The 25,017-nt window shown below is 41.0% G+C and overlaps 3 protein-coding genes across 3 annotated transcripts; 2 read left to right on the top strand and 1 right to left on the bottom strand.

The window, feature by feature from the left end:
- Nucleotides 1–328: 328 nt before the first annotated feature.
- LOC147855181 (large ribosomal subunit protein uL11z) lies at nt 329–907 on the top strand. The gene has a single exon (XM_087329942.1). It carries the CDS (start codon nt 392–394, stop codon nt 890–892), a length of 501 nt encoding a protein of 166 aa, XP_087186068.1. The 5' UTR covers nt 329–391; the 3' UTR covers nt 893–907.
- A 6,744-nt stretch (nt 908–7,651) lies between these two features.
- PSBR (photosystem II subunit R) lies at nt 7,652–9,812 on the top strand. Its single transcript, XM_087330741.1, has 5 exons — nt 7,652–7,876; nt 8,027–8,085; nt 8,486–8,541; nt 9,345–9,397; nt 9,586–9,812. Exons 1-5 carry the CDS (start codon nt 7,702–7,704, stop codon nt 9,678–9,680), a joined length of 438 nt encoding a protein of 145 aa, XP_087186867.1. The 5' UTR covers nt 7,652–7,701; the 3' UTR covers nt 9,681–9,812.
- A 12,718-nt stretch (nt 9,813–22,530) lies between these two features.
- Nucleotides 22,531–24,164, bottom strand: LOC147855183 (F-box protein PP2-A15-like). Its single transcript, XM_087330006.1, has 3 exons — nt 24,047–24,164; nt 23,813–23,919; nt 22,531–23,444 (listed from the first exon to the last, which is right to left on the bottom strand). Exons 1-3 carry the CDS (start codon nt 24,107–24,109, stop codon nt 23,033–23,035), a joined length of 582 nt encoding a protein of 193 aa, XP_087186132.1. The 5' UTR covers nt 24,110–24,164; the 3' UTR covers nt 22,531–23,032.
- Nucleotides 24,165–25,017: the final 853 nt, after the last annotated feature.

A 25,017-nucleotide genomic window follows, 5' to 3' on the forward strand; every position in this document is an offset into this window, starting at 1 on the left:
ACATTTAAACAACGGTTTAATGGTTCGGTTTAGGCTTGAGCCAAGCCGTTGCCGATTCCTAAAACTTGAATCATTCCTTTATAGAACATGATACACCCCAATGCCCATCACACTTTCATACCACGCGGGGATGGACGGCCTTCCGCGTCCAAATGTGAAACGGCTGGGATGGCTACGGACCGTCGGATGGGAGGTGTTGATCCGACGGTGTGGGCTGCGCCTGTGTGTGAGAGAGAGAGGGAGAGATTAGGGTTTAGGTTTTTCTCTCTCCTCTGTGTGTGTGTGTATGTATTCGCGAAGCTCTCTTCTCTGCGTCTCTTTCTGCTCTTCCGCTGCGAGGAATTAGGGTTTCCGCTCCTGACAGACTCAGACTCAGACTCAGGCCATAGCCATGCCTCCCAAGCTCGATCCCTCGCAGGTTGTGGAGGTGTACGTCCGCGTGACAGGCGGCGAGGTCGGCGCTGCCTCCTCTCTCGCCCCGAAGATCGGCCCCCTCGGCCTCTCCCCGAAGAAGATCGGTGAAGACATCGCCAAGGAAACTGCCAGAGACTGGAAGGGTCTCCGCGTCACTGTGAAGCTCACTGTGCAGAACCGACAGGCCAAGGTCGCCGTCGTCCCCAGCGCCGCCGCTCTTGTCATCAAAGCCCTCAAGGAGCCTGAGCGCGATCGTAAGAAGACCAAGAACATCAAGCACAATGGCAACATCTCCATCGACGACGTCGTCGAGATCGCCCGCGTCATGAGGCCCCGATCCATGGCTAAGAACCTCGCCGGCACTGTCAAGGAGATTCTGGGGACTTGCGTTTCTGTAGGTTGTACTGTCGATGGCAAAGACCCTAAAGATCTGCAGACTGAGATCGATGATGGAGAAGTTGACATACCTGAGAATTGATGGTAGTCACCTAGAGAGAGAATTGACGAATCTTAATTATGCCAGCATGTGTTCAGACTCTGCAGTTGGGGAGTGTTTCTGCAGAATTTCCCTGCCCCACTTCCTCCTTTTTTTTACTCACAACTCTGGTGTAAGTTATCGTTTCTGATATGTTTCTCTTTTTTTTCCTTTTTATTTTGAGCTTAAGAGTTATGATGAGTTCAGATAGTTTTGAAATCTCCGGCTCTCCTTGGACTGTTTTGTTTTTCCCTCTTATTAATGATGACTATGTATTGGCTCCTGTTTAATTGGTTTGTGGATTGTAGAATCAGAATATTTCTGCCCTTGTTGAGTTGAAATTGATGTGTTTGTTATTTTCTTTCAGTTCCAATGTTTGGTTTGCGAGTGGAGTATTCTCACTCCATGAATTACTCCTGAATTTATTTTCTTGAACGAGATTGGTACTAAATTTATGTAGGCAAGTGTGGTTTCTCAACATGTGTTTGAGTGTCTTATTTGAGTTATGTGACCAGGGTATGATACCATCTTCATATTTGAAAGCTGTTATATGATTTAAGTTTTAACATTTACATGTTATATTCTGGGCATTCATAGAAGCATGGAACACCACCGGTTTAAATATTGAGATACCCTTACTCTGATCTGCCAGGGCTCATTGTTAAAAATAGGCTCTTAACTAAAATGTCAACAAGAACATACTTGTGTAATGTGTGATTTCTATGTTTATTTGGTTTCTTTAGATGAAGTCTATAGTCTATTAGGTAAATGGTAGTTTGAAAACTGATTGCAGTTTGTAACTCGACCTCCAAGAATGGAAACTTATATTGGAACCTTTTTCTAATCTATTGGTTTGGTGGTTTACTTATGACTTATATGAGCTAGCCATATTAATGCAAAAATTGTTACTGTGGATGATTAACTAGCCCTAACTAACCCATAGATCATAAGACACACATTCAGAATGAGTGCCTTGTGCATTGTTTGTTATTTCATTAATTTTTGAGTTAAATAGCTTGCGAGTGTGGGACAACTCTGCTGTAGATATAGAGGAAGGAGCTCCTCTCTCCACTCTGATTCGGGGTAAAAGAGGTATCAAGAGAAGAGAGAATAAGTTAATATAAGCATTTGATTGAGTAACGTGTTTTTCATGCCATAGTAAAGGTATTTCTTTGATTCCGCTGCCTTGGAGAAGCAAAGTCTATTCCTATTTATATGTTTGTTGGATGTTCTTCCAATTAATGGTGCACAACATCGCGAAGACCCTAGAGCAATCCTACTCTCAACATGGACATGTTCATTCATCAAAGGAGTTCTAGTGGAAGTGCATCTCGTTTACGTAAATTTCTTATGCTTGGGATAAAACTTTTGATTACAACTTATTATAATAGATTCTACTTGACATTATGTTTTTGAGAATATTTTAATCATCGTGATAGTTAAAATCAATTGTTTGATATTAGCTTCTTCCAAATTACATGCCAAATTCATTGTGGACATCCCAAGGGCATTCTACTTCAAACATACTCTCATTGAAATCTCATATGATTTAGTCTTTCAATTGCATGAAAGAGAATCTAAACCTGTATTGAGATTTAGATGACATCATACAAGAGAACGCTTGAATGGGCTTGGATTAGAGGATGCAGAATAGTGCACAATTGATTGATAATGATGAGGATTGGGGGAATGGGTGAGAGGATCTCATTGGTAGGATTTGGGCTCAAGGAATCAGATGAGTGAAGTTGGATGGGTATCAGATTGATGTCCACACCCATTCACGCGTCCTCTTGTATGATGTCCTCTAAATACCAATCTAGGTTTAGATTCTCTATTGTGCAATTGAAAGACTAAAATGGGTGAGAGGATCTCATTGGTAGGATTTGGGCTCGAGAAATCAGATGAGTGAAGTTGGATGGTTGTCATATTGATTGAGGGACAACGATTGCCTATGAGATCGAGCAAACCATAGATCTAATGCACATTATGGAGGAGATAATGGTGAATTGTCAGATGGAATTTATACTAGGTGTTTTTAGGACAGTGAAAGGTATGATGGCATTGTGGACCTCATGAAACAGAAGAGGCACTCCTTCATGCTTATATAGCTTCCTCCATACACCAATTATAGGAGGCTCACGAGGCCAATGCACATCACATCAAACAAATCCCATTCATTGGTGCTACTATTATGGTCTTATAGACACAAGTTAGCTTCCTCACAACTAATATCACACAAAAAGATGCGCTCTTCTCTATACGTACTTGTGGTGCATCTCACCGATCCTGCCCCATCTCCATTCATTATCATCCTTAATGCCAACACCTTGATTTTTTGTGTTCATGCCTCCTCGAGCTTGTTAGAAATCTTTATTGCCCCTCACACTCCTACACCATTTTGGACTTTATGCTATAGTATAAATTCATGTGCGCATGTGAATGTTGAGTGGGACTACCAAGGACTTGAACCATGGAAGATGCCTTCGGTGATGGTGTTATTGATGAACGGTTGTGGGAGATGATATTTAATTAATGTGGAGTTATCCCTTTTTGTTTGGTGTGGGTGCAATTGTAGGCACAATGTGTATGCAGGAAAATATGATGTTGTCGCCCTTCCTTGTGGAATATGGTTAGGTTGGTGAATACATGTGCCAAAATATATAGATGCACATGGTAGTTCATTTTATACATGAGTGCTATTGTGTGAATGGCCTACATGCATTTGTGCTTTATGTGTATGTGTTGATCAATTGTTTTTATGTGTGGAAGTGTGTGTGTGATTATTTGTTTGCATGCATATGTGTATGTCCGTGTAGTCATGTGTAAGTATGTGTTGATCGTGTGCGGATATGTGTAAAAGATGTGTAGTCACAGGAATATTTTGTTTTGTGCGTGTAAATGGGTGTGCATGTGTTTTATCAGTAGTTGTGTGTTTGTGCTTGTACGTGTGTTAAGTGTGTATGCTTGTATGTTTATGGATATTTTGTGTGTTTTATTTCATTTTTGGGGATATGTGAATATGTAATTGTGTGAAAAGTAGTTGTGTATATGTGTGTGTTAATCTATTGAACAATGAATTTGTAAAATGTGGTTTAGACTTTAACAATTGGTAAAGCGATACAATCAAAAGGGAAGGTATATGTATTGGGTAGTTGCCTCCATGCCATTTATTGTATGTAGTCCCTTTGGGGGCAATGGAATAGGTGTAAAGGGGAAGAGGGGGAGGGTAGACTTAGGACTTCAACTATGAAGTTTAGGCTTGGGCATTAAGCTATGGGCATTAAGTTACAGGTATGGTGTCAGTAGTCTTTGCCGACTACACCAATTTCTATGTTATGTGGGGGAGTGGTTGATGGGGTGCTACTTCTCTGCTACAATGAGAAGGAGAGAAGTGCCCATTGCCTTCTCCTTCTTCCCGATTTTTTTTCCTTGAACTTTCATTCTTTGTATAAGTTCTTGATGATTGAGCTATATCTTTTTGTTGTCATGCTTTTCATCTTGTCTCGTGTCGTACTTTTATTCTATCCTTCAACCTTTTATATCTCTTAAGTTTGATGTATTTCCAATCATGAGCTTCCCACATCGTGACAACAATCATTACATTGGATCAAATGGAGGATAAGTGACAAGGTGTTCTACCTCCACACTCTCCATAGTGAACTAGAACACAAGTCAACCAACATGTAGCATCTCAAGATTTACTTTGGGTCAACCAACATGTAGCTAAGGGTACCCTCTATAATATGGTTTTCTCTTCGTAACTAGGGGTCGTTATTGTAACAAGAGATGCTCTTTGTATAAAAAAGAGGGTCACCTCATAGTTAGTAGGTGATAGCTAGGTTGAAGATAATGGTTCATGTGTGGAATAAATAACTCTAAGGTAGCAATTTTCGTAGGAATATGCAACATTCTCCACACTAATTGGGCCAATCTATATCCATATATGTTTCCATTGCTATACTACTCTCCCCTTGTTTCTCATATTCAAATGCCAATCCTCCTTGAACCTATCCATGATAGACTTGTCAAAAATGGCCTCAAGCACCTCCTCAAGCTATGCGAGACATTATGCAACCCTTGGAGGGTGAAATTGTGCGTGGATCCCTAAGCTGGATTTGCCTATCATGTCTTCAAAAAAGCTACTTGCTAACGATACCGTCATGCCCATGTTTCCTGTCCAACACTTTGGCCCATACTCCACGTCATCCAAGACCTACAAAATGCATGAAGGATTGACCCACTGTTTCATGAGGTCATGAAGTTTCTACTAGATATAGGGTTATATAGCATAGAACAGATTGCTCCCACCATAGTGACCTATCCAAATCCAAATGTCTACTAGGGTTTCTTAATTGCAAAGAAAATTGTTGTTGAAGTCACCACAATAGACACAAACAACGTTTTACTAAATTGGCTCCCCCATTGGTTCAAGATGTTGTTTCCCTTGATCCACAAGGAAAAGAAGGGGCTCCTTGTTGAAGGACCCATGGTTGTGCTATGAAAGAATATAAAATGAACACAATGCTAAAAACTATGCAAAAGGAATACACAAGTGAGAGAAGTAACATAACATTGGGTCATAGACATCCCCTCATCCTATGGTTTTGTCAAAGTGAACCTATGAAAATCGCAACTTCCCATTCCCATGATCACATCACATTGAATTGACAATAACAACCATGGAGCTCGAACATGTCATTGACATTTTTAATATATAGCATAGGACATCAAGTTTAAATCGAGCATGAAGTTGGAATACATGGACAAATTTGTTAAATGAGTTTTGATTGAGATGTAGGATCTTGTCAAAGCCTGTCTTCTTTTAGGAGCCAAATGCTTTCTGTTTTGAAACAAATACCATACAATCTATTACAATTACATCACTTGAAAATGTAACAAGTAATTCAAGAAGTTTCTTTTTCTTTTTTTTGTCCAAAAAATTCAAGAAGTTTCTTATTGCTAAGCAATAAAGTTATGCCTGCCAAACATCATCAAGTAAAGGATACACCTTTAAAAGGCTTGTGAATTCTACATTTCCCATGTAAAACTTGTTGGAACTATTTGAAATAATTGCATTTGTTACGAAATCCTTAGCAATACGTGTATGTAGTTTTTAGGCACTCATATTTCGGTCTCTAAAAAGAACTCATTTTAGTAACTCTCGGGTGTGTTCTAGGGGGTGTGTAAATAATGTTCTTGAATCATTGCTCATGTGTAAGGTTATATTGTAAGAATTATGTCGTATCATGTAGCAATTGTTAACAGTTTGGTTTGGTTCAAGAGTGTCAAACTCAAATCGTTTAAAAAAATTGAAACTTAAACCGAACTGAACAGAACCATGAAACCGTTTAAATGGAACTGTTAAAAAAAATTCAAGTTCAAACTAAACGGTTTTAGAGACGTTCAAACCTTTAAACCGTTAAACTACGGTTTCGCAGTTTGGTTTTGGTTTTCAAGTTAGGTTAAATTTCAAATTTTTACATTTTAATTATAAAATTTTTCAATATTTTAAGTTTTAAGTTTTCAAACTTAAAGATTTTTCTTATAATATCAAAATTAGGCTTAAAATGTTCAAAAAAATATTAATTATCAAGTGTCAATTCTAAACCGTCAAACCGTTTCAATAGTTTGAACCGTGGTTCCAAACCATCTAAACAGAAAACTGTTAAATCGGTAAAGGCTTGAACCAAACCGAACCATTTAAGCTGTTAAGTTGTGGTTTGACGGTTCGGTTCAAACCGAACGGTTACCAATTGCTAATATCATGCCATAAGATCTAATACAAGGTGTTGGCACCTTGTAATAAAAACATTAAATTCCCTCCTTTTTCCTCACCCATTGCCTTTCTTTTAATAGCATGTTTCCATTGTGGCCGTTGAAGAGCCCTGCTATTGATTTTCTTCAGTTTTGTAGTACAAGGGACAATCGAAGTTGTTGCAATGCGATGCGAGTTCATCGTGAGCCCTCATTGGAAAGGTAATTAGCGTCGTCCAACACACACGTGTGGCGTATATGCATGTGTGTGCACCATGGCGAGACTAGAGCCTCAGAAATAAGATCCTCCACATATTAATACTGGATCAACGATGGATTTTCGATGCATTCGTGATGGTGAGAAATTCCGTTGTCGTCGTCGAAGAGCGTTGCTATTGATTTTCGTCAATTTTGTTGTATAAGGGACAATCGAAATCATTGCATACTGATGAGACCCAATGCAACAAGAGTTCATTGTGAGCCCTCATCGAAATGTATTTTGCATTGTCCAACACACGCGCGTGGCATACCTTGGCAGAAGCAGAGCCTTGGAATATAAGATCCTCCACATATAAATGGGATCAACGAGGGGTTTTGCGATGCATGTGTGATGGTACTGATGCAGGAGCTTCTGGGTTCTTGCGCAGAGCTGTTGGGTAGGTACTCGAGACAAGTGGCGCCGGACAGAGAGGAACATAGATGGGCAGGGGGTCATCGGATGGTGAAAAGATGGACGGCCGGATGGGGAAAGGATGGGTTGGGATGTGGATAAGGTGAGAGACACAGAACAAGAGAGAGAGAGAGAGAGAGAGAGAGAGAGAGAGAGAGAGAGAGATTGGCCTTCCTCTCTCTCCTCACCTTATCCCTCTCACATGGGACCAATGTTTGTGAGCCACACACACACACACACACACACACACTCTCTCTCTCTCTCTCTGAAAGAAGAGAAGAAAGAAAAGGAGAGAAGACCCAAGAGTAATTCTCATCTATCTGTGTATTTGTGAGGGAGATACAGACAGTCACAGACAGAGAGAGACAGAGAGAGATAAGAGGAGGATATGGCTGCTGTTTCTGCATCTATGGCTTCTACAGCTCCCATTTTCAGAACAGAGTTCTCTGGATCGGCAATCCAGGGCCTTCCTAGCCTCGCCTCGCCCGCCCATCTGCGCCGCCCTGCCTCCCTCAAAGTCACTGCCAGCTCTGGCAAGAAAGTCCAGTCTAAAGAACCAGTTGGTTAGTGATTGCTCTTCTCTTTTTTTTTTTGTTTTGTTTTGTTTTGTTTTCTCTTCTCTTCTAAACAAAACCCTAATTCTCTTTCTCATTCTGGTTATGCTCTATCCTTCTTTCTTCCCCCCCCCCCCCTTTTTTTTTGCCTATTTCTAGGTCCCTCTGGTGAAAACAAGTTCAGAAATGGGCTAGACGCCTCTGGCAGAAAGACTAATGTAAGAGTTTATCATCTCAAATCTGTTAGATCCTTATTTTTTCTTTTTTGATGCTAAACCTTGTGTTGGATGTATGTAATGATATGATTCTAATATCATTCGATGATAATCTTACTCTCGATGTATCCCATCATGCCAAGGTTGTGTATAGTTTCATGTATCACATGATGCTAATCTCATTTATAGATGTATGTATCGTGTGATGCTAATCTCATGTACACACCTCTATGTTTGTTAGTATTCTTGTTAAAGATGTATGTATCAGGTGATATTAGTCTTGTTACAGGTCTTGTGATTGTTCTATTTCGTTGTGTGACAATAATCTTTGTGATGCCTTAAATATAATAAATACTTGATTATCCATAGCTAATCTACTGCCCATCTTTTTGTTACTTCATAGGGAAAAGGTGTCTATCAATACACCAACAAGTATGGAGTGAATGTTGATGGATACAGGTAGGCTAACTCTAGTAAGGTTTTCCATCTTTAATTTCTCAGCATATAAGAGTCTAAAAAGTTGGCGAAACATCAATGGAATGGATTAAACATTTGCACTAGTTGAGAAGCCGTGGCTGGTTCAAGCAATTAATTCCTAGTTAAAGGCATTGCTTGATTGATTATCATTACCCTGGTTGTGTAACTAGATCATTACTAGCACAACCGATTCTTTGTTTATTGCTAGTTTGGTTGATCAACTAGATTATTGGTATCGAATCCATTCTCTAGTCAATCTACTAGGTGATCCATGGTGGGGTTATTGCCACCTGGGTAAACAACCTAAGTAGTTGGCTATAGACCAGTGGAGTGATTTGGTGGAGCGTTTGATTGATTGTTCAAGCAACATGTCTGTGAATAATTTTTAGGAGACTGTTTTTATGAATTTGTTCTACTGGTTATGGCGTTAACTGTTTCTGTTGAATTATCCATAGTTTGGTCAATTGGTTAAACAATGTGTCCATGAAAACTCTTGTAGATGAAATGTGCTATTGCCAAACTTGGTAAATCTGGGTAATGAGTAAGTTAAGTCATTGTCTGGCTATCAGAAATACTTGATTCACTTAAATACTCCGCGGCGTCCATAAATTTTCAGACATACATTAGTTAACCTATTCCATAGTTTGGTCAATTGGTCTGTGGGATATCATGGTTGGTTCGATCATTTTAAATGATTCGGTTAATACATGAGCGGATTCATTAATTTGGTAATCGGCTGTTTTCTAATAGCTGATGACCTATTTCTTTGTTTTTCCAAATTTTAGCCCCATCTATACACCAGAAGAATGGTCTGCAAATGGAGATACCTATGCGGGAGGTAAGTGCTCGATGCATTAAATTCTTTGCTAGACTTCACATAAGAAGAAGCTCAATGCATTAAATTCTTTGCTAGACTTCACAAAAGAACTCTTTCTGTATGTGAAGCAATATTGGCTTGCTTGTCTGTCTATCCATCGTGTCTCTCGCTCTTATTCTGTTGTGATATTTATTTGATGGTGCGTGAAGGTGTTAACGGTCTTATTCTCTGGGCCATCACTCTCGGTGCCGTCCTTTTGGGGGGAGTTCTTCTCGTCTACAACACAAGTGCTCTTGCTCAGTGAGAGAGGATTACATCAATCAATGGCACCAACATATGTGTACATGTAGAACTTTATTGCCCTTGAATTTTCTCTTGCAAATCATGTTATGTATCTCTGTCGAATTGGCGATTAATCATGCTGATACTATTATTATTAGAGTGGCAAATTATGTGAAATATACGTAAAATAATCAATTAATTAGTTTAAAGTAATGGTGTTTTGCAAACTAGAAAAAACATAACAAAACTGCATCCAACATGGCACCTGTTAGTTACGTCACACATGTATGTTGCGGCGTGTAATCTCTATGAGTATTCTCCAACTAGCAACATCATGGGCAAAGCTGCAAAATTGCATCACATTTGCAATGTCAATATTTATAATGGTATTTGCTAAGTTTCAGAACCATATAGCCAAACGGTTCTTTAAAATACTTGCTCATTTGTGCCTCTTACATAGTTATTTAGGCAACTTGTTGCACTCCATATTTTGAACTCAATATTATGGAATAATGAAAATGGCAATCGATAACATGCAATGGATGAAAATCTGGTTGTCAAAGTTGGTATTAAACATAGCATCAATACTAATGTATCACATTTACAACACTATATTTAATGGTCTTTTTCATGTAATGAGTATTACATTTACTACACAATATTTAATAGTCCTTTTCATGCAATGAGTATCACAATTACAACACAATAATGCAAAAAACTAACTTAATTTCAACATGTGTGCCACATTCCCAAATTTTATGAAGATCTTTGTATGGTTTGTGGACTGTTTTTAAGGTGTTGCTATTTCATAACATTGAAGTATTCATGCCCAAAGTTGTCCGAATTCTTTCTCCCACACAACCAAATGACATTGATGCTTCACTTGCCCTTCTTTACAATGATTTTGAGCCCAATATGGGATATATGTCGTTGTGGATGTGTGGGTCATAATGCAAGTCAATGATCATCTTCATCATTATTTTAAACCTATTTCCACACAGGAAGAAAGAAAGATATGGGGGGAAGGGGAGTGGAAGGGATGAGTCTCACACACATGATCTGATGAATCTTGATAGGTGTGGCATGATTTAAGAGAGATAGTTTTATTCTCCATACTGTCCATTCCTTAGCTCTTTGAAAAAAAGGGATTAGATCAAACTAGCATGTGTCAAAGCTGAAAACTAGATTATGGTTACATATATGTGTGTGAGTAAGTGTATAATATGTATAGCAAAAGAGGGGAGGGGGGTTGTGTGTTTTTTAGATTAAGTAATGCACATATTTAGGTTCAAATGTGTGTAATACTTTGAATGTGTGCGTATGTGCAATGTGCTTGTGTTTAGAGATGCAAGTGAGTGTGTTAATAGTTCATAGTGAGTCATGTATAAGATGTGTATGCATGGAATTGTAGTGCAATGTGGTGTGTGGGTTGCTTGTTTATGTGTATATATCTTTATGTATGTGAAGAGAAAAGGGGGATATACCTTAGTACTTTAAAGAATGCCTTGAATTTTGTTGGATTTGGAGGGCATTTTGGGAACATAAAATTCCCCTTCAAGGTTGTGGGTAAAGTGTGTAAAACGAGTTTCCTAGTTTTCACTTGCTCACGTTGCGATGCTTTATTGCTTCGATTCACACAAAACACACATTAAGGTTTCTCTCCCAAGAAAATAAGTTTTAGAATGATATATTCAATTGAATTTTCATAATAGTTAATAATCCCATGGAATATAATAGATTTATTTTAAAAACTAATGCGCTACACTATCTTGTAGAACAAATTACTCCTTTTACATAGTGTGACAAGACATTGCGTGCGGGAGAGATATCTGTGATTCATTGTGGCAAGTGATTGATGGCTATGTCGCCTCGGTCATTGTAGGCCCTTGTGATTTGCCTCCTTGGGTTAACGAAAATTTTGACAAAGCTCATGTGTTTGAATCCTAAAAATATTGAACCCGAAACTAAGCTCTCTTCCTTGTTCCATAGCTTTTAGGTGCTCCCTTGTTGAATAAAGAAAGTATTCTCTCTCCTTACATGCACTTGTCCTCATCCTTGCATTAGAACTTGATTTTGGTAGAATATACTTCTTCTAATTCTCAGTCATAACAAACCTTGACCTTTTGGTGCTTTGATCCGTTCACACAAGCCACATCATAATAGGTTGCTTCTTTTGATTCTTCTGCTTGATGCTTTTGGACCTTTTGGTGCTTTTTGACTCTTTTGCTACTTCTTTTGATTCGGCTTCCTTGCACTCCTCAGCTTGTTGTAGCTACATTTGTCTCCTTAGTGCGTTGAAGCAATGATCTGGGATAGTTGTAAGTTCTTGGTTCCGCGAAGATACCAGAATATGTATTTAACAACTTCTCAGAGCTTCTTTCCAAGATTAGACATGTAACAGATGGTGACGCCTACAACATATGTAAGGTCGGGTCAGGTGGCCACCATCGTGTACATGAGACTTCCTACAACCGATGCATAAGATATCTTCCTCATCTGCTCAGTCTCAACCTCTATAGAGGGAGACTCCCCTTCCGATAGTCGGATCGACGTCTGGAGCAGAGTCGGTGCTGACTTCTATTTGTCCATGTTGAATAGCCTTAGCACCTTACGGATATAGTTGGATTGGGAGAGCCCTAGGATCTTCTTGTCCTATCTCGCTCTATCCTCATGCCTAGGATGTGTCGGGCTTGTCCAAGTTCCTTCATCGAGAATTTCTTGTGAAGTTGTTGTTTTAGCTTCTAGATTTTGGCTTTATTGCTTCTTGCGATAAGCATGTCGTCAACATAAAGGATCACGTGGATCCGGGACTCGTAAGCTAATTGCCGAATGTACATACATGGGTTGGGGTTGGACCAGTTGTACCCAAGCTGCCGGATGTAGGAATCAAACATTTGGTACCACATCCTTGGTGCTTGCTTCAAGCTGTAAAGGTTTTTCTTCAGTCGGCAAACAAGGTGACCTTCCTCCCTCATCGTTGTGAAACCTGACGGTTGGGACATGTAGATATCCTCTTCTAGATTCTCCGTGAAGGAATGCCGTCTTGACGTCCAGTTGCTCGAGCTCAAAGTCTTCCGTCACTACGACTACAACTCTGAGTAAGAGCCGAAGGGTCATCATTTTGACTATGGGAGAAAATCTGATCGTAGTCGATGCCATGTTCTTGTTTGAAACCCTTGGTGACGACCTGAGCTTTGTATTTGGGTTTGCCTGAACTAGATACATATTTGTACTAGTAAACCCATTTGTAGGGCAACAACTTCCTTCTGGTTGGTAATTCGACCAGCACCTATGTGTCGTTATGTTGGATTGAGTCCATTTTGGATTGCATGGCTTGTTGCTAGGTTTCAGCATTCGATGGAATAGTGGCGTCTTCGTATGAGCCCAGTTCTCCTATGTTTGTATAGTTGACGTAGTCTAGCTCCGATTGATAGAACTTTGTCAGTTTTCGGACTCATCTGGATCTTCTCGATGCTGAATTGTTAGGTTCAGATTCTTTGACCTGAGCGCTTGGCCAGTTGGCATATTTGCAAGGCAAAAAATTCCTTTTGTCTTGCAATTGAACCAGCTCCCATGTGTCGTTCTATCGGATTGAGTCCATTTTGGATTGCATGGCTTGTTGCCATGTTTTGGCATCCGATACAATGGTGGCTTCTTTGTATGAGCTTAGTTCTCCTGCATCCGTATAGTTGACGTAGTCTAACCCCGGTTGATAGAACTCTATTGGTTTTCGGACTCGTCCGGATCTCCTCGGTGCCAAATTGTTTGGTTCGGATTCTTTGACCCGACCGCTTGGCCGGTCGGCATTTTGTGAACTCTTGTTCAATGGAGATTTATTTGGGGATCCGCTCTGGCAATGATTTTGTTTATGTGTCAGATCTACCCCTTCCTTGGGAGTATTCGACTAGTGAGTTGGTACGTTGGCTAGTTTTGATTGGTGATTTGGTGTAAAGAAAAACTTGAATGCAGAAGCTTGTAGACAACAAACAGAATAGGATGAGCCAGACAACAGTACACAATTAGGAATACACAGGGAATGGAGATGGAGTACATAGTGAGAGAGAGATAGAGTTAGGAGACAACAAGTTCTATTCAAAATAATAATATTTTGTAGATATAATGTGGTCATCGAGCACTTTTTATACAAGCCCTTGACAGTGGGTTGACACAAGTATTGATAAAGTACTTAATGCTCACTTATGAGCTCTGCCCCTTAACAACCTATAATATTCCTATTACTAAAATAGGAACATTATACTTCTTCAGCCAATCTGGCTTCATGTTGAGCTTGTCACTCAACACTCCCCCTCAAGCTCAACTTGGGGGATTGCTCTGTCTGCTCTACCGGTTCTTCACCTTGGCTCCTCCTTGCTCTGCCTACTCTTCTCTTGGCTCGCGCATCTCAACCTGTCCGATCGTCTTGTCTACTCCTTTGGCCCTCGTTGGCCTTCTTCCCGCTTCTACGACGTCGACGCCTCTCGATCCGTTGGCTCTCCCGCTCCGGCTTCGGCTTCGGTTGGCCTCTTGCTTGTTCAAAGTTCTCCTGATTCGGCTCGTCTATATCGTCCACATTGTTTAAATCGGCTATCTTTGATTGGTTGCTCCATTAAGCTCTCCCCCTACCTTGTTCCGCTTGTTTGGCCAACTCATTCGTTGCGCAGTTCTCGTCCAATTTCCCCCTATCGACTAGTCTCTCCCTAGCCATGCTTCCTTCAGTTCTCCCCCTCAAGTGTGGCACATCGAGATGCTACAATTAAAGCATCTCTAAAAGTGTCGTAACTTGTCTAGTCCAAGGGGGTTGGTGAAGATGTCGTCTACTTGCCGATAAGTCCAAACATAACTCACTTCGACCTCTCCACTAAGGACGCACCTGCGCACGAAGTGGTAGTGGACTTCTATGTACTTGGTGCGAGCGTGGAAGACAAGATTCTTTGCTAGTTGGATGCTGTTAAGGTTGTCACAATAGATCGGCGTCGGATCGACAACCTCCACTCGTGGATCCTGCAGCAACCCTTTGAGCCATATTTCTTCGTATGTTACGATAATTGCTCCTTTGTATTTGGCCTCAGTGCTCGACAGTGCTATTGTCGACTGCTTCTTGTTGCTCCACGTGATCGCTATGCTCCCAAGAGAGAACGAATATCTTGATGTCGATTGGCAATCGCCAACGTTTCCGGCTCAATCGGTGTTCATATAGCCGAATTGATACAACAACCCATGGACCTTTGTGCTGCTGACATATCTCAATATCCTATGCACGCACTGAAGGTACTCGACCGTTGACTTTGACATGAATTGATTGATTAGTCCGACCGGATAACTAAGTTTTGGGCGGGTGATGGTCAAGTAGATGAGGCTTCCAACAATTTGTCAGAACCATTTCTCGTCTCAAGCCGGCATTGAGTTATGGTAAAGCTTCTGATTCTTATCGAGAGGAGTCGTGACGGATCGGCAATCTGTCATGCTGAATTTGTGCTGTAACATATTCAACACATAGTGGTGTTGACTGATCAATATGCGTCAGGGGTGTGGATCACTTCGATCCCGAGGAAGTAATGAAGGTTCCCTAGGTCCTTCATCTCGAATGTAGCCGATAGTTGAGAGTCGAGACTTGACACAACCTATTTTACCAAAGTTGGCTCCGCTAATGAAAAGGTCATCAACATATAGCAAGATGCATATTAGACCTTTTTGACCTTTCTAGATGAACAAGGAGGTGTTCGACTCGACCTTCCTTTCGACTCTACAAGCCTTCAACTTTGATGAGTCTTCAAGTTCAAGGAGCCTTCGAGTCACCTAATATCCCACATGGTCTGGTTCAATTCCTCGATGGTCTTGGTCAAATTTCAATCGCACATCACCGTATCTAACTTTGTGTAGGTAGCCAAAATTGTGTGGTGTCTTTCTACCAACCTTGCGCTTCAGTTAAAGTTTTGGAGGCTTGATTTTTTGGAGTCACACCACACGACGACTTGATACCCCATGGGTCCACGTTGAGAGGAGGGTCTCTCATACTTTATATGGTAGGTTCAAGGAGTGTGAGTGTGTGTTGTGTTGTTAAATATGCAGTCATTTGTTCAGAAATGGTTGCCTCGATGCCATGCTTGATGGATTCAGGTTGGACACCTTTGTTTTATGATGTTGAGTTCTTGCATCGTATCTTGGTAATGTCAATTAAGACTCCGCTGATCCATGGGGATACACGCTTATTGAGGTGTGCCTTTGGGGGCTAGGGGTTAGATTTTAATGTTGATGTATTCTCAGTGTCAACCAACCTTCATAATACTTTGAGGGGTTTGAGGTGTTGGCTTTGGCATTTGTATTAGCTCGAGCCATTTCAATGTTGCGGGTGATGTAGAGCTTGAAGAAATTGGCCCAAATTTGGCTAGTTTCGTCCATTTCCCTTTTGGTCATATTTGCATCTATTTTTCTATTACATTCAAGTGGATGTGTAATGAGTTTTACTTATAATTTTATTTTTATTTTTATAGATATATATAATTTTAATTTTATTGAGATATAATTATATATATAATTTTATTGAATGCATGGAGGGGCAAGAAGAAACTTTTCTTTTTAAGGTTAAGAATGGAAGGTAGGTATGGGAGACATGAATGGATTTGAGATGTGGATCTGGGTTGTATGCAAATGGAGGGGAAACTTAGATGTAAGTGGGGACTCAGATTTATGTGGTAACATGAATGGAGGGGGAACTCGAAGGGGTGGGGGGGGGACTTGAATGGAGGGGGTGCGGATGTGAAAATGACGCCAAGCCAAAGAAAATTCGAAATTTATGGGTGGTTAGGAATGTCAACTAGTGCTAATCATGTCACAACAAACCTAACAAAGATCTAAAAAATATATTTAACACAAAACATATTAATCTAGACTATTAATAAGCTAACATTCGAGCGATTAGGGGTGAAAAAGGATGAAAATAGATTAAGTTAGCTTAGTTTAACTTAACTAACGAAACAAAATAAGAAATGTTTCACCTTATTAGTATCTTCCTACGCTAAGTAGACTTGCCAAAAAATTCATCATTAGTTGTGTCAGTCTTATACTCAGTGATGACGCCAAATAGACGTGTCGTTTTCGTGTGCCTAATGGGAGTGTGTTTATGGATCCACGGAGTTTTGCCTCTTGTTGATATTGTTAGCCTAGGATTCAGACCGGCATATACCCTTTTGATGGTGAATCGACTGAAGGTGGTTGTCAAGCACCTAGGAGCTACGAGTTTACTTAGTTATGAATATTAGCACTAAAGCTCACTCACACACACACACACACACACACACACACTCTCTCTCTCTCTCTCTCTCTCTCTCTCTCTCTCTCTCTCTCTCTCTCTCTCTCTCTCTCTCTCTCTTTTGCACATAAACATGAATGTAGAAACAACGAAGATAGAAATAAGCACACCACTTCTTATTGCAAAAAGCTCTAGCACCTTAAAAAAGGAGGAGATTAGGGTTTGGCTTACTTAGCTCTTAACCGTAATGAAGGCTTAGGGAGATAAAAAGAGCCCTAGTGCACTAATGAAAAGGAGAAAGAAGTGCTACAAAAGACACCAAAAGGTGGCTTTTATAGATTTTTACAAGGTAAGCAAGTTCCTTTCACACTAGGTTGCCCATTGCTTACATTACTTCCTATTTGGTTTGTTCTAGCCCACTTTTCCTATGGTTGGTTGACTTCAACGTCCATGGTTGGTGTTAACAATCGACAACGGTTCGGTTCGAGAGTGTCAAAACCAAACTGTTTAATATATTTGAAACTTGAACCGAACCACGAAACCATTTAAACCAAACTGTTACAAAAAATCCAATCTGTTAAACCGTTAAAACTGTGGTTTCATGGTTTGGTTTTGGTTTTTAGGTTCTAAGGCAATTTCAATTTTTAAAATTTCAAAATTTTAAAGAATTTTCCTAAAACGTGAGAATTAGGCTTAAAAATGAAAGGCTTGTTTCAAAACATATTAAAACAATTTTCAACTAGCAACCCTAAACCATCAAATTGCTTAAACCAAACCGTTCGCCCCCTAAACCGAACCGAACCAAAATCGAACTATTAAAAAACTTGAACTTAACCTGAATTGAACGGAACCGTTGCTGATTGTTAGTTGATGCCTTGATCTCCTCTACCGATGTTGTCCATTATACGACATCATAGGCTTGAACATACAATTTTACATACTAATAAAACCCTACAATAGAAAACATGGTTATTGGCCAACCAGTACCATTACATGGTGCATTCCAACTAGACCATCATCACAAGGACCATCAATCGATACAAGTTTCCAAATGCATACATGTTATCTCTGGAAAAATGTTCTTCCTTGCTAGAACCTCGAGTCCTTTTTGACTCATGTGCCCAAGTCTCTTGTGCCATAGCTCAATAGAGACATCTTTGTCTGCTACATTTACCTCTCCACTGGACACCATAGCATGCATCATATATAGAGAGTTTCGTTTTTGACATCTTGTTATGACTTGAGAGCCTTTGGTGAGCTTCCATTTGAATAGCCCTCATCATCAAGCTTACCGACAGAAATTATATTTAGCCGAATGTCTGGAACATGTCTAACATCCTTCAATACAAGTTTAGAACCTGTGTTCGTGACCAAAATGACATTTCCTATGCCAACAACCTCTGCCACACCATGGTTGGCCATTTTGAGTCTACGAAACTCACCACCAGCATATGATGTAAACATCTTTCGGTACGGGGTAGTATGATACAAGATTCCCAAGTCAATTATCCAATCAGTTTGTTGGCATGCTAAACTAACACAAGCACTATACGAGCCCGTCGACAGAGCAGATATACCCAGGGGGGTATTGGAGTCGGAATGGAAACTTCTTAACAGAAAGGCGGTGGCCACCATCCGATATTGTGTTGATGTAAGTGTCCTTGAGTATGTCGCGAATGACACAAATGCCCACCAGATGTGGTAGAAGCTGTCGGGTCTGTATGAGAGGAAGAATGCCCTCAATAAAACCTCATTGATGAGAAAGATCATGTGGCTAAAATACAGAGATGGTGAGAGCATCGTCGAACATATCAACACTTTCATGGCATATGTGAATCAACTTGTTGCAACCAAGTTTCCCCTTGATGATGCGATGCAGGCCATTCTTCTGATGTGCACACTGCTGGATAACTAGGAGAACCTGGTGGTTACTCTTAGCACCTCCTATCAAGAAGAGAACTTGTCTTTACAAATGGTGAAGACAAGCATCCTGAATGAGGAAGCAAGGAGGAAGGACAAGGGTGTCCTACCCAGTCGGAGTCGAACGTTGTTGAGAGACAAGCTCAACAGTCGGTGCGTAATTTGGTGCGTAACCCAGTGCGAAAAACTGGGTGTGTAAAACCGTGTGCACAATAGGCTATAGCGGTGCGTAAACCGCGAGGCCGTTAGAAAGATATTCCTCGAAAGGAATAATTTTGGGAGTGAGTGTAGCGGCTCATTTATGAGCGTCAAGTACTGTTAGTACTTGTGTCAACCCGATTGTCAGGGCTTGTATATAAGGTGCTCACTGAGCACGAAGTTTGTACAAATTGAGTATTATTTTGAATTTAGTTTTCAGTGTCTGCTCTGTCTCTGTCTCTCCCTCTCCCTCTCCATCTCTATGTCTTCTGTGTTCTACCGAACTGTCTTATTCCTCCGAACTGTGTATTCTGTGTTGTGCATACGCTTCCGCACAACGTTTTCTTTTACATGGTATCAGAGCGTGAGGGTTGAAGTCCTCCGCAGCCGACAAGAAAAGCTTGCGACAAAACAGAGTTGAAGTCATTCTTCATTTTTTTTTCGGAAAAGGAAAAGACATTAGATATGGACAGAGGTATGGGAAGCTCGCTACTGACTAAGAAGCTCGACAGGAGCAACTACGCATCTTGGTTGTACAAGATGCACCAGTACCTGCTCGGTCATGGCTACTGGAGTTATGTCGAAGGAGCTAATGATGAAGCACCTGACTCGACACATAGAGATATTTCGTCTTGGGAACAAGCGACAAGTAGAGTTCTCTACTACTTTGCATCCTGTGTGAGCGACCAACTATTGAGCTATATTCGGGATGCTAAGACGCCAAAGGCTGCGTAGGTGAATCTCAAAAAGCTCTTCGCCGCAAGCACTACCACTAGAAAGCTTCAACTCAGGCAAGTGTTGAGCAATGTATGACAACGAGATATGTCGGTGGCTAACTACACCACCAAGATCAAAGAAATCTACGACTCACTCACCTCTGTTAACGTGAACGTTGAGGAGGACGAGATGGTGCAGGTTTGTCTTGGCGGGTTAGCGTCTAATTTTGGAGCTTTCCGAACGGCGGTCTGCACGAGGGAGAATACACCTTCGTTTTTCGAGCTTCAGTCAATGTTGCTCATAGAAGAAAACCACGCGGGTGCGTTGACGAGTGCGCACGCCGATGGCAAGATGCTCTACACGGAGGATGATAGGCCCCATGGTCGTGGTGAACGAGGAGGATCGACACGCAATGGAGGCGGCCGAAAAGAGAAGAATGGACGGCATAATTGAAATGCCGGAAGCAATTCCGAACACCCGGGAAGCCGACAAGAGAAGGCCGTGTCGGAATGCTGGTACTGTGGCAAGAAAGGCCACAAGGAGAGTGAGTGCCGGAAGAAACAAGTTGATTCAGACAAAGCTGGATTGAGCGGAATAGGCACAGGAAGGCGTCAGAAGTCGCACTACGCGGAAGGCTCGGAATGAGCCGGAAATGGAGCGGGCCCTGCCTTCGTAATGAAGCATAAGGCTCACTCAATGGCCGTGAACACCTCGAAATCACGCGAGGTGTGCTATGTCGACTCCGGAGTGTCAAATCATATGACGAGTCACGAGGAATGGTTCTCGTACTTGGAGAAGCCGGAATCACGAGGGGTTGTCGAAACGGGAGATGACACCCTGCATACCATCAAACATGTCGGTGAAGTTCCCCTCAGCCACGTCAGGCAGAAAGGGAAGCTTATGAATGTGTTGCACGTCCCGACAATAACGAAGAACTTGGTGTCGGTCGGTCAAATTGTCGACCAAGGTATGCAAGTTTGATTCACACACCTCAACTGCTTCATAGAAGAGGAAGGGAAAGTGATCGCGCAAGGGCACCATGAAGGGAGGATGTTTATCCTCGACACTAATCAAGCCGGAACCGCGTTGTACGTGAAAGGAAAAAAGGTCGAATTGGATATCGACCTGTGGCACAAGTGGTTCGACCACTTAAATTTCCCACGGCTTCGTGAGATGCAGACGAAGAACATTGTTTTGGGCTTGCCGACAAACTGCAAGATGAATGTTAAGTAGTGCCCGAGAGGGGAGAAGGGAAAGGCCGACATGAGGCAAGTACCATATGCCTCGGCCGTCGACAATCTTATGTATGCTATGGTCTGCACGAGACCATACATAGCCTTTGCTGTAGGGGCAATAAGCCGATATATGAGTAATCCAGGAAGAGAACACTGGGCAACGGTGAAGTGGATATTAAGGTACTTAAGAGCACCTCGGGGGTGTGCCTAAGGTATGGTGTCGGAAAACCCATGCTCGAAGGGTTTACCGATTCAGATATGTCAGGGGATGTGACTCAAGCTGATTCACGTCAGGGTACGTGATGACCTATGCGGGGGGAGCAATGTCGTTGTAGTCACGACTATAGAAGTCTATGGCCTTGTCGACCACTGAGGCAAAATACAGTCAGCAAAGAGCTGATTTAGATGAGAAAATTTCTCAGCGAGTTAGGGATGAAGCAAAGTGAGTTCTTGCTTCATTGTGACAGCCAGAGTGCAATACATCTAGCCAAGAATACTGCATACCATTCCCGGACCAACGAATATACAGAGAAGGTATCAATGGTTGCGAGAGATAGCCAAAGAAGGAGAGTTTACTTTGGTGAAGATCCATACTGACGATAATGGATCCGACATGCTAACGAAGAACCTAACTATGGACAGACTTAGAGTCTGTCGATAGAAGACAGGACTACGTGACTTTCTCCCATAGGAGTGAAGGGGGAGTTTGTTGGGAATATGTCCCTCTTGTGGGAGGAGCCGACTGTTTGGAAGTAGCTAACATTCAAAGAGTTAACGAATAGGGAGTCGACTGATTAACTGTTTGACTATTATTATTATAACTATAATAATAGTAGCGATGTGTAGTAGGGGCTACACTTGTAAATAGCCCATATGATGTATTAGTATAAATATGCCTAGGGCAAACGTTATAGTGTTGAAGAGAGTAGGGTACAGTGTGTAGGTTGAAGTTAAGCGTGTGAGTAAGAGGAGCACAATGAGAGAGAGTGTGTGTGTGTTGCACCATAGCTGTGTGTGTAACAGTAGACGCAAGAGTCCTATGTGGCTTATACACTTGATAGGAGAGTGTTTGTAATCTTCAACATTGTATATCCACTATATAGTGAAGTTCTGTTCTCCCGTGGTTTTCTCCCGTTATAGGGTTTTCCACGTTAAATCTGCATGCACTGTTATCTTGTGTATCTGTGTTGTGTATTTCAACATTTTCGTTCTTGTGAATTTACGATCCGATTCTCATCATTTCTGACCCTTCAAAAGCATCCAAAACACACTATACTTTATTCCTAGGTAACTTTCCATTGAGCTCAAGCACAATACATAAAGACAAATTCCATTCCTCCATCTGAACCAAGTCATTCATCACAAACTCTAGGGTATCAAGCAAAATGATGAATCTCAATGAAATATCGCAAGCCACACATATAAATTGACAAAATGAGAGGTTTATTTGAAATCCAAATAAGAGTTATATGGATCATAACAATTTACCTCAAATCACTCGATAAACAAAGTTAGTGAATTGCTATTTCCAACTCTTTCCGAGCTTTTAAAAGCATCCAATGCACACTATGCATATTAAATAACATTTGACAACCGAGTTTTCACACAAAGTATCAAATGCACACAATTATACATGTTAAAATAACAATTGACAACCAACTTTTCGCAAGGTATCAAACGCACACAACACGTTAAAATAGCACTCGACAACCGAGAGTCTTTTCGCACAAAGCATCAAACACACACTATACTTATTAAATAGCTCTCGGACAACCGAATCTTCACACCAAGCTTCGAATGCACTAAAAGCATCCAACACACACTATGTATATTAAATAACATTCGACAACCGAGTTTTCACACAAAGCATCAAATGCACACAATTATACATGTTAGAATAACAATTGACAACCAAGTTTTCGCAAGGTTATCAAACGCACACAACACATGTTAAAATAGCACTCGACAACTGAGAGTCTTCTCGCACACACACTATACTTATTAAATAGCTCTCGGACAACCGAATCTTCACACCAAGCCTCGAATGCACACTATCTATTCATGTTTAATAGCATTTGACAACTGAATCTTGGCACAATCGATGACCAACCCGCCTTTCCACAGGTTACTGTCCACCTCCCTGAGGTTGAACGACACGGTGAGAGGCGTTTCGGTGTCGACCGAGAACTCCCCGATGTCGAGGTCGAACCATCCGTTGCCGACGGGTCGTAGAGGTGTGACGGTTCCGCACCTGAGTTGGTCACCTTGGAGGAACCGCTCGGCTTCGGCATGTTGGCCGTCAGACGTATCCAAGGATAGCTTAACGGGGTAGTTTTGGAAGCCGAACGGGTTGATTAGCATGATCCTGAATGAGGCGGTGTATACTCCCGGAGGGAACACGGTGTCCTTCGCCTCGGCCTTCATGTCCAACCAGCATACATCCTTCAGGCTCGCGCATTCATGGGACCTTAGGGGAAACATCATATGGACAAGAGAAAAACATGCACACCAAATCTCAGCAATATCTTGCTTTGAAAGATAGATCTACCAAAAGAGCCATGGAATTTACTTGATCATCATCTTTAACTTGAAAGATAAATATACTCAAAAGATTGCACAATCTTTAACTAGTATCTTGCTTGAAAGATAGATTTCTACCAAAGAACCTGGTAACTCTGGTTGCCATGTGCCATGGCAACTGATCTATCTATCTATCTCTGCCAAAGATAAATTAATCTTGACTTACCAAAGAACCTCATCTCTCTCAATCGTATTACATAACTCAAAATTAATGCAGAAGTTTCGACAGAATTATGTTTTGGTTGAAAGATTTACCAAGATCCTGGTTGTGGCATCCATTCCCAGTAACGAGCATCATCTGCCCATGTAATATTTAGTCTTCTCGATGGTATAACATAGCATTCTGCATCTAACCAGAAGTTCTGCACATATAACAAATAAGGTCAGAATATTTGAAGCTCGAATCAATGCCAAACCATATATGAAAGCCAGACAAGAAGCTCTCTCTCTCTCTCTCTCTCTTTCTGTGTCTGTGTGTGTGTCCCATACCAAGGTACCATCACCATCTACAGTAGCAGGATCAGGAGCATTCTCTGTGTGTTCGGAGGCCATGGAGGAAGCTGTGTGGATTGACGAATTAGTTATGTTAGTTAGTTTAGCTGGGCGATGGAAAATACACAGGATGAAGTTGACTTAAATACTGGTTGGAGGGGGATAGATTCGTAATTTCCTGAAACTTTCCTGAAGAACGAAGAGACCAAGTCTTCTTCTTCTTCTTCATGAGAATTTCTTCTCTTACCGGAACTATGAGGATTAACCGAGGGAGAAAACGTACACACACACACACACACACACACACACACACACACATACCCTCTCGAACCAAACTGAACCGAATCGTTGCCGACACACACACATACACTAAACATTGTGCCACCTTTTTAGCAAGTGCATGTTGTGTTATCACGATACACCTAATTGACCTTAACTTTGTGCCACATCTTTAGCAAGTGCATCAACCGTTGTTGGTAGCCAAACCAACCTAAATGGGTATCTCTATACGAAATGGGTATCTTTGTATAAGCTATAAATTAAGCATGAAGGAAAAAACAAGATAGACTAGTCCAATCCTCTCTATGCGCATTGGACAATATGTAAATTTAGGTAGTCAATCCCTTTCTAAGTTCTAATTGCCGACTTAAATAAATACTTTGGTGTAGAGTAGAAGCACTCCACTTTACTTGAAAACCATGGATATTAAATATATCTTTGTCCTATATAGCATGAAACTCCAATCGTTGTAGCCTTCTTTCTATACTTTGACCCATACTCGCATATATATAATTGTGGACAATGTAGGATAGTGAACTTTAGGATAATGTAATTGGAATAACAAACTTATTAAGGTATCTAATACTTGTATTTAAAGTTGATCTAATCTATTCCTCAGTTTGTTCGCATGGGATCAAACCATATGTATATAATTGTGGACAATGTAAAACAGTGAACTTTAGGATAAT

This window comes from Azolla caroliniana, unplaced genomic scaffold (genome assembly GCF_043228905.1).
Source record: "Azolla caroliniana isolate FFs.n. ecotype wild unplaced genomic scaffold, voAzoCaro1.0.p SCAF_14, whole genome shotgun sequence".
In the NCBI taxonomy this organism is placed as follows: Eukaryota; Viridiplantae; Streptophyta; class Polypodiopsida; order Salviniales; family Salviniaceae; genus Azolla; species Azolla caroliniana.

What these genes read in the sequence shown, in the direction of transcription:
- LOC147855181 (XM_087329942.1), top strand. Translation starts at nt 392, where the DNA reads ATGCCTCCCAAGCTCGATCCCTCGCAGGTTGTGGAGGTGTACGTCCGC.
- PSBR (XM_087330741.1), top strand. Translation starts at nt 7,702, where the DNA reads ATGGCTGCTGTTTCTGCATCTATGGCTTCTACAGCTCCCATTTTCAGA. An exon ending in CCAGTCTAAAGAACCAGTTG is followed by an intron (nt 7,877 to 8,026) that starts GTTAGTGATTGC and finishes GCCTATTTCTAG; the next exon opens with GTCCCTCTGGTGAAAACAAG. An exon ending in CCTCTGGCAGAAAGACTAAT is followed by an intron (nt 8,086 to 8,485) that starts GTAAGAGTTTAT and finishes GTTACTTCATAG; the next exon opens with GGAAAAGGTGTCTATCAATA.
- LOC147855183 (XM_087330006.1), bottom strand. Translation starts at nt 24,109, where the DNA reads ATGGCCTCCGAACACACAGAGAATGCTCCTGATCCTGCTACTGTAGAT. An exon ending in TAGATGGTGATGGTACCTTG is followed by an intron (nt 23,920 to 24,046) that starts GTATGGGACACA and finishes TTATATGTGCAG; the next exon opens with AACTTCTGGTTAGATGCAGA. An exon ending in ATGCCACAACCAGGATCTTG is followed by an intron (nt 23,445 to 23,812) that starts GTAAATCTTTCA and finishes GTTTCCCCTAAG; the next exon opens with GTCCCATGAATGCGCGAGCC.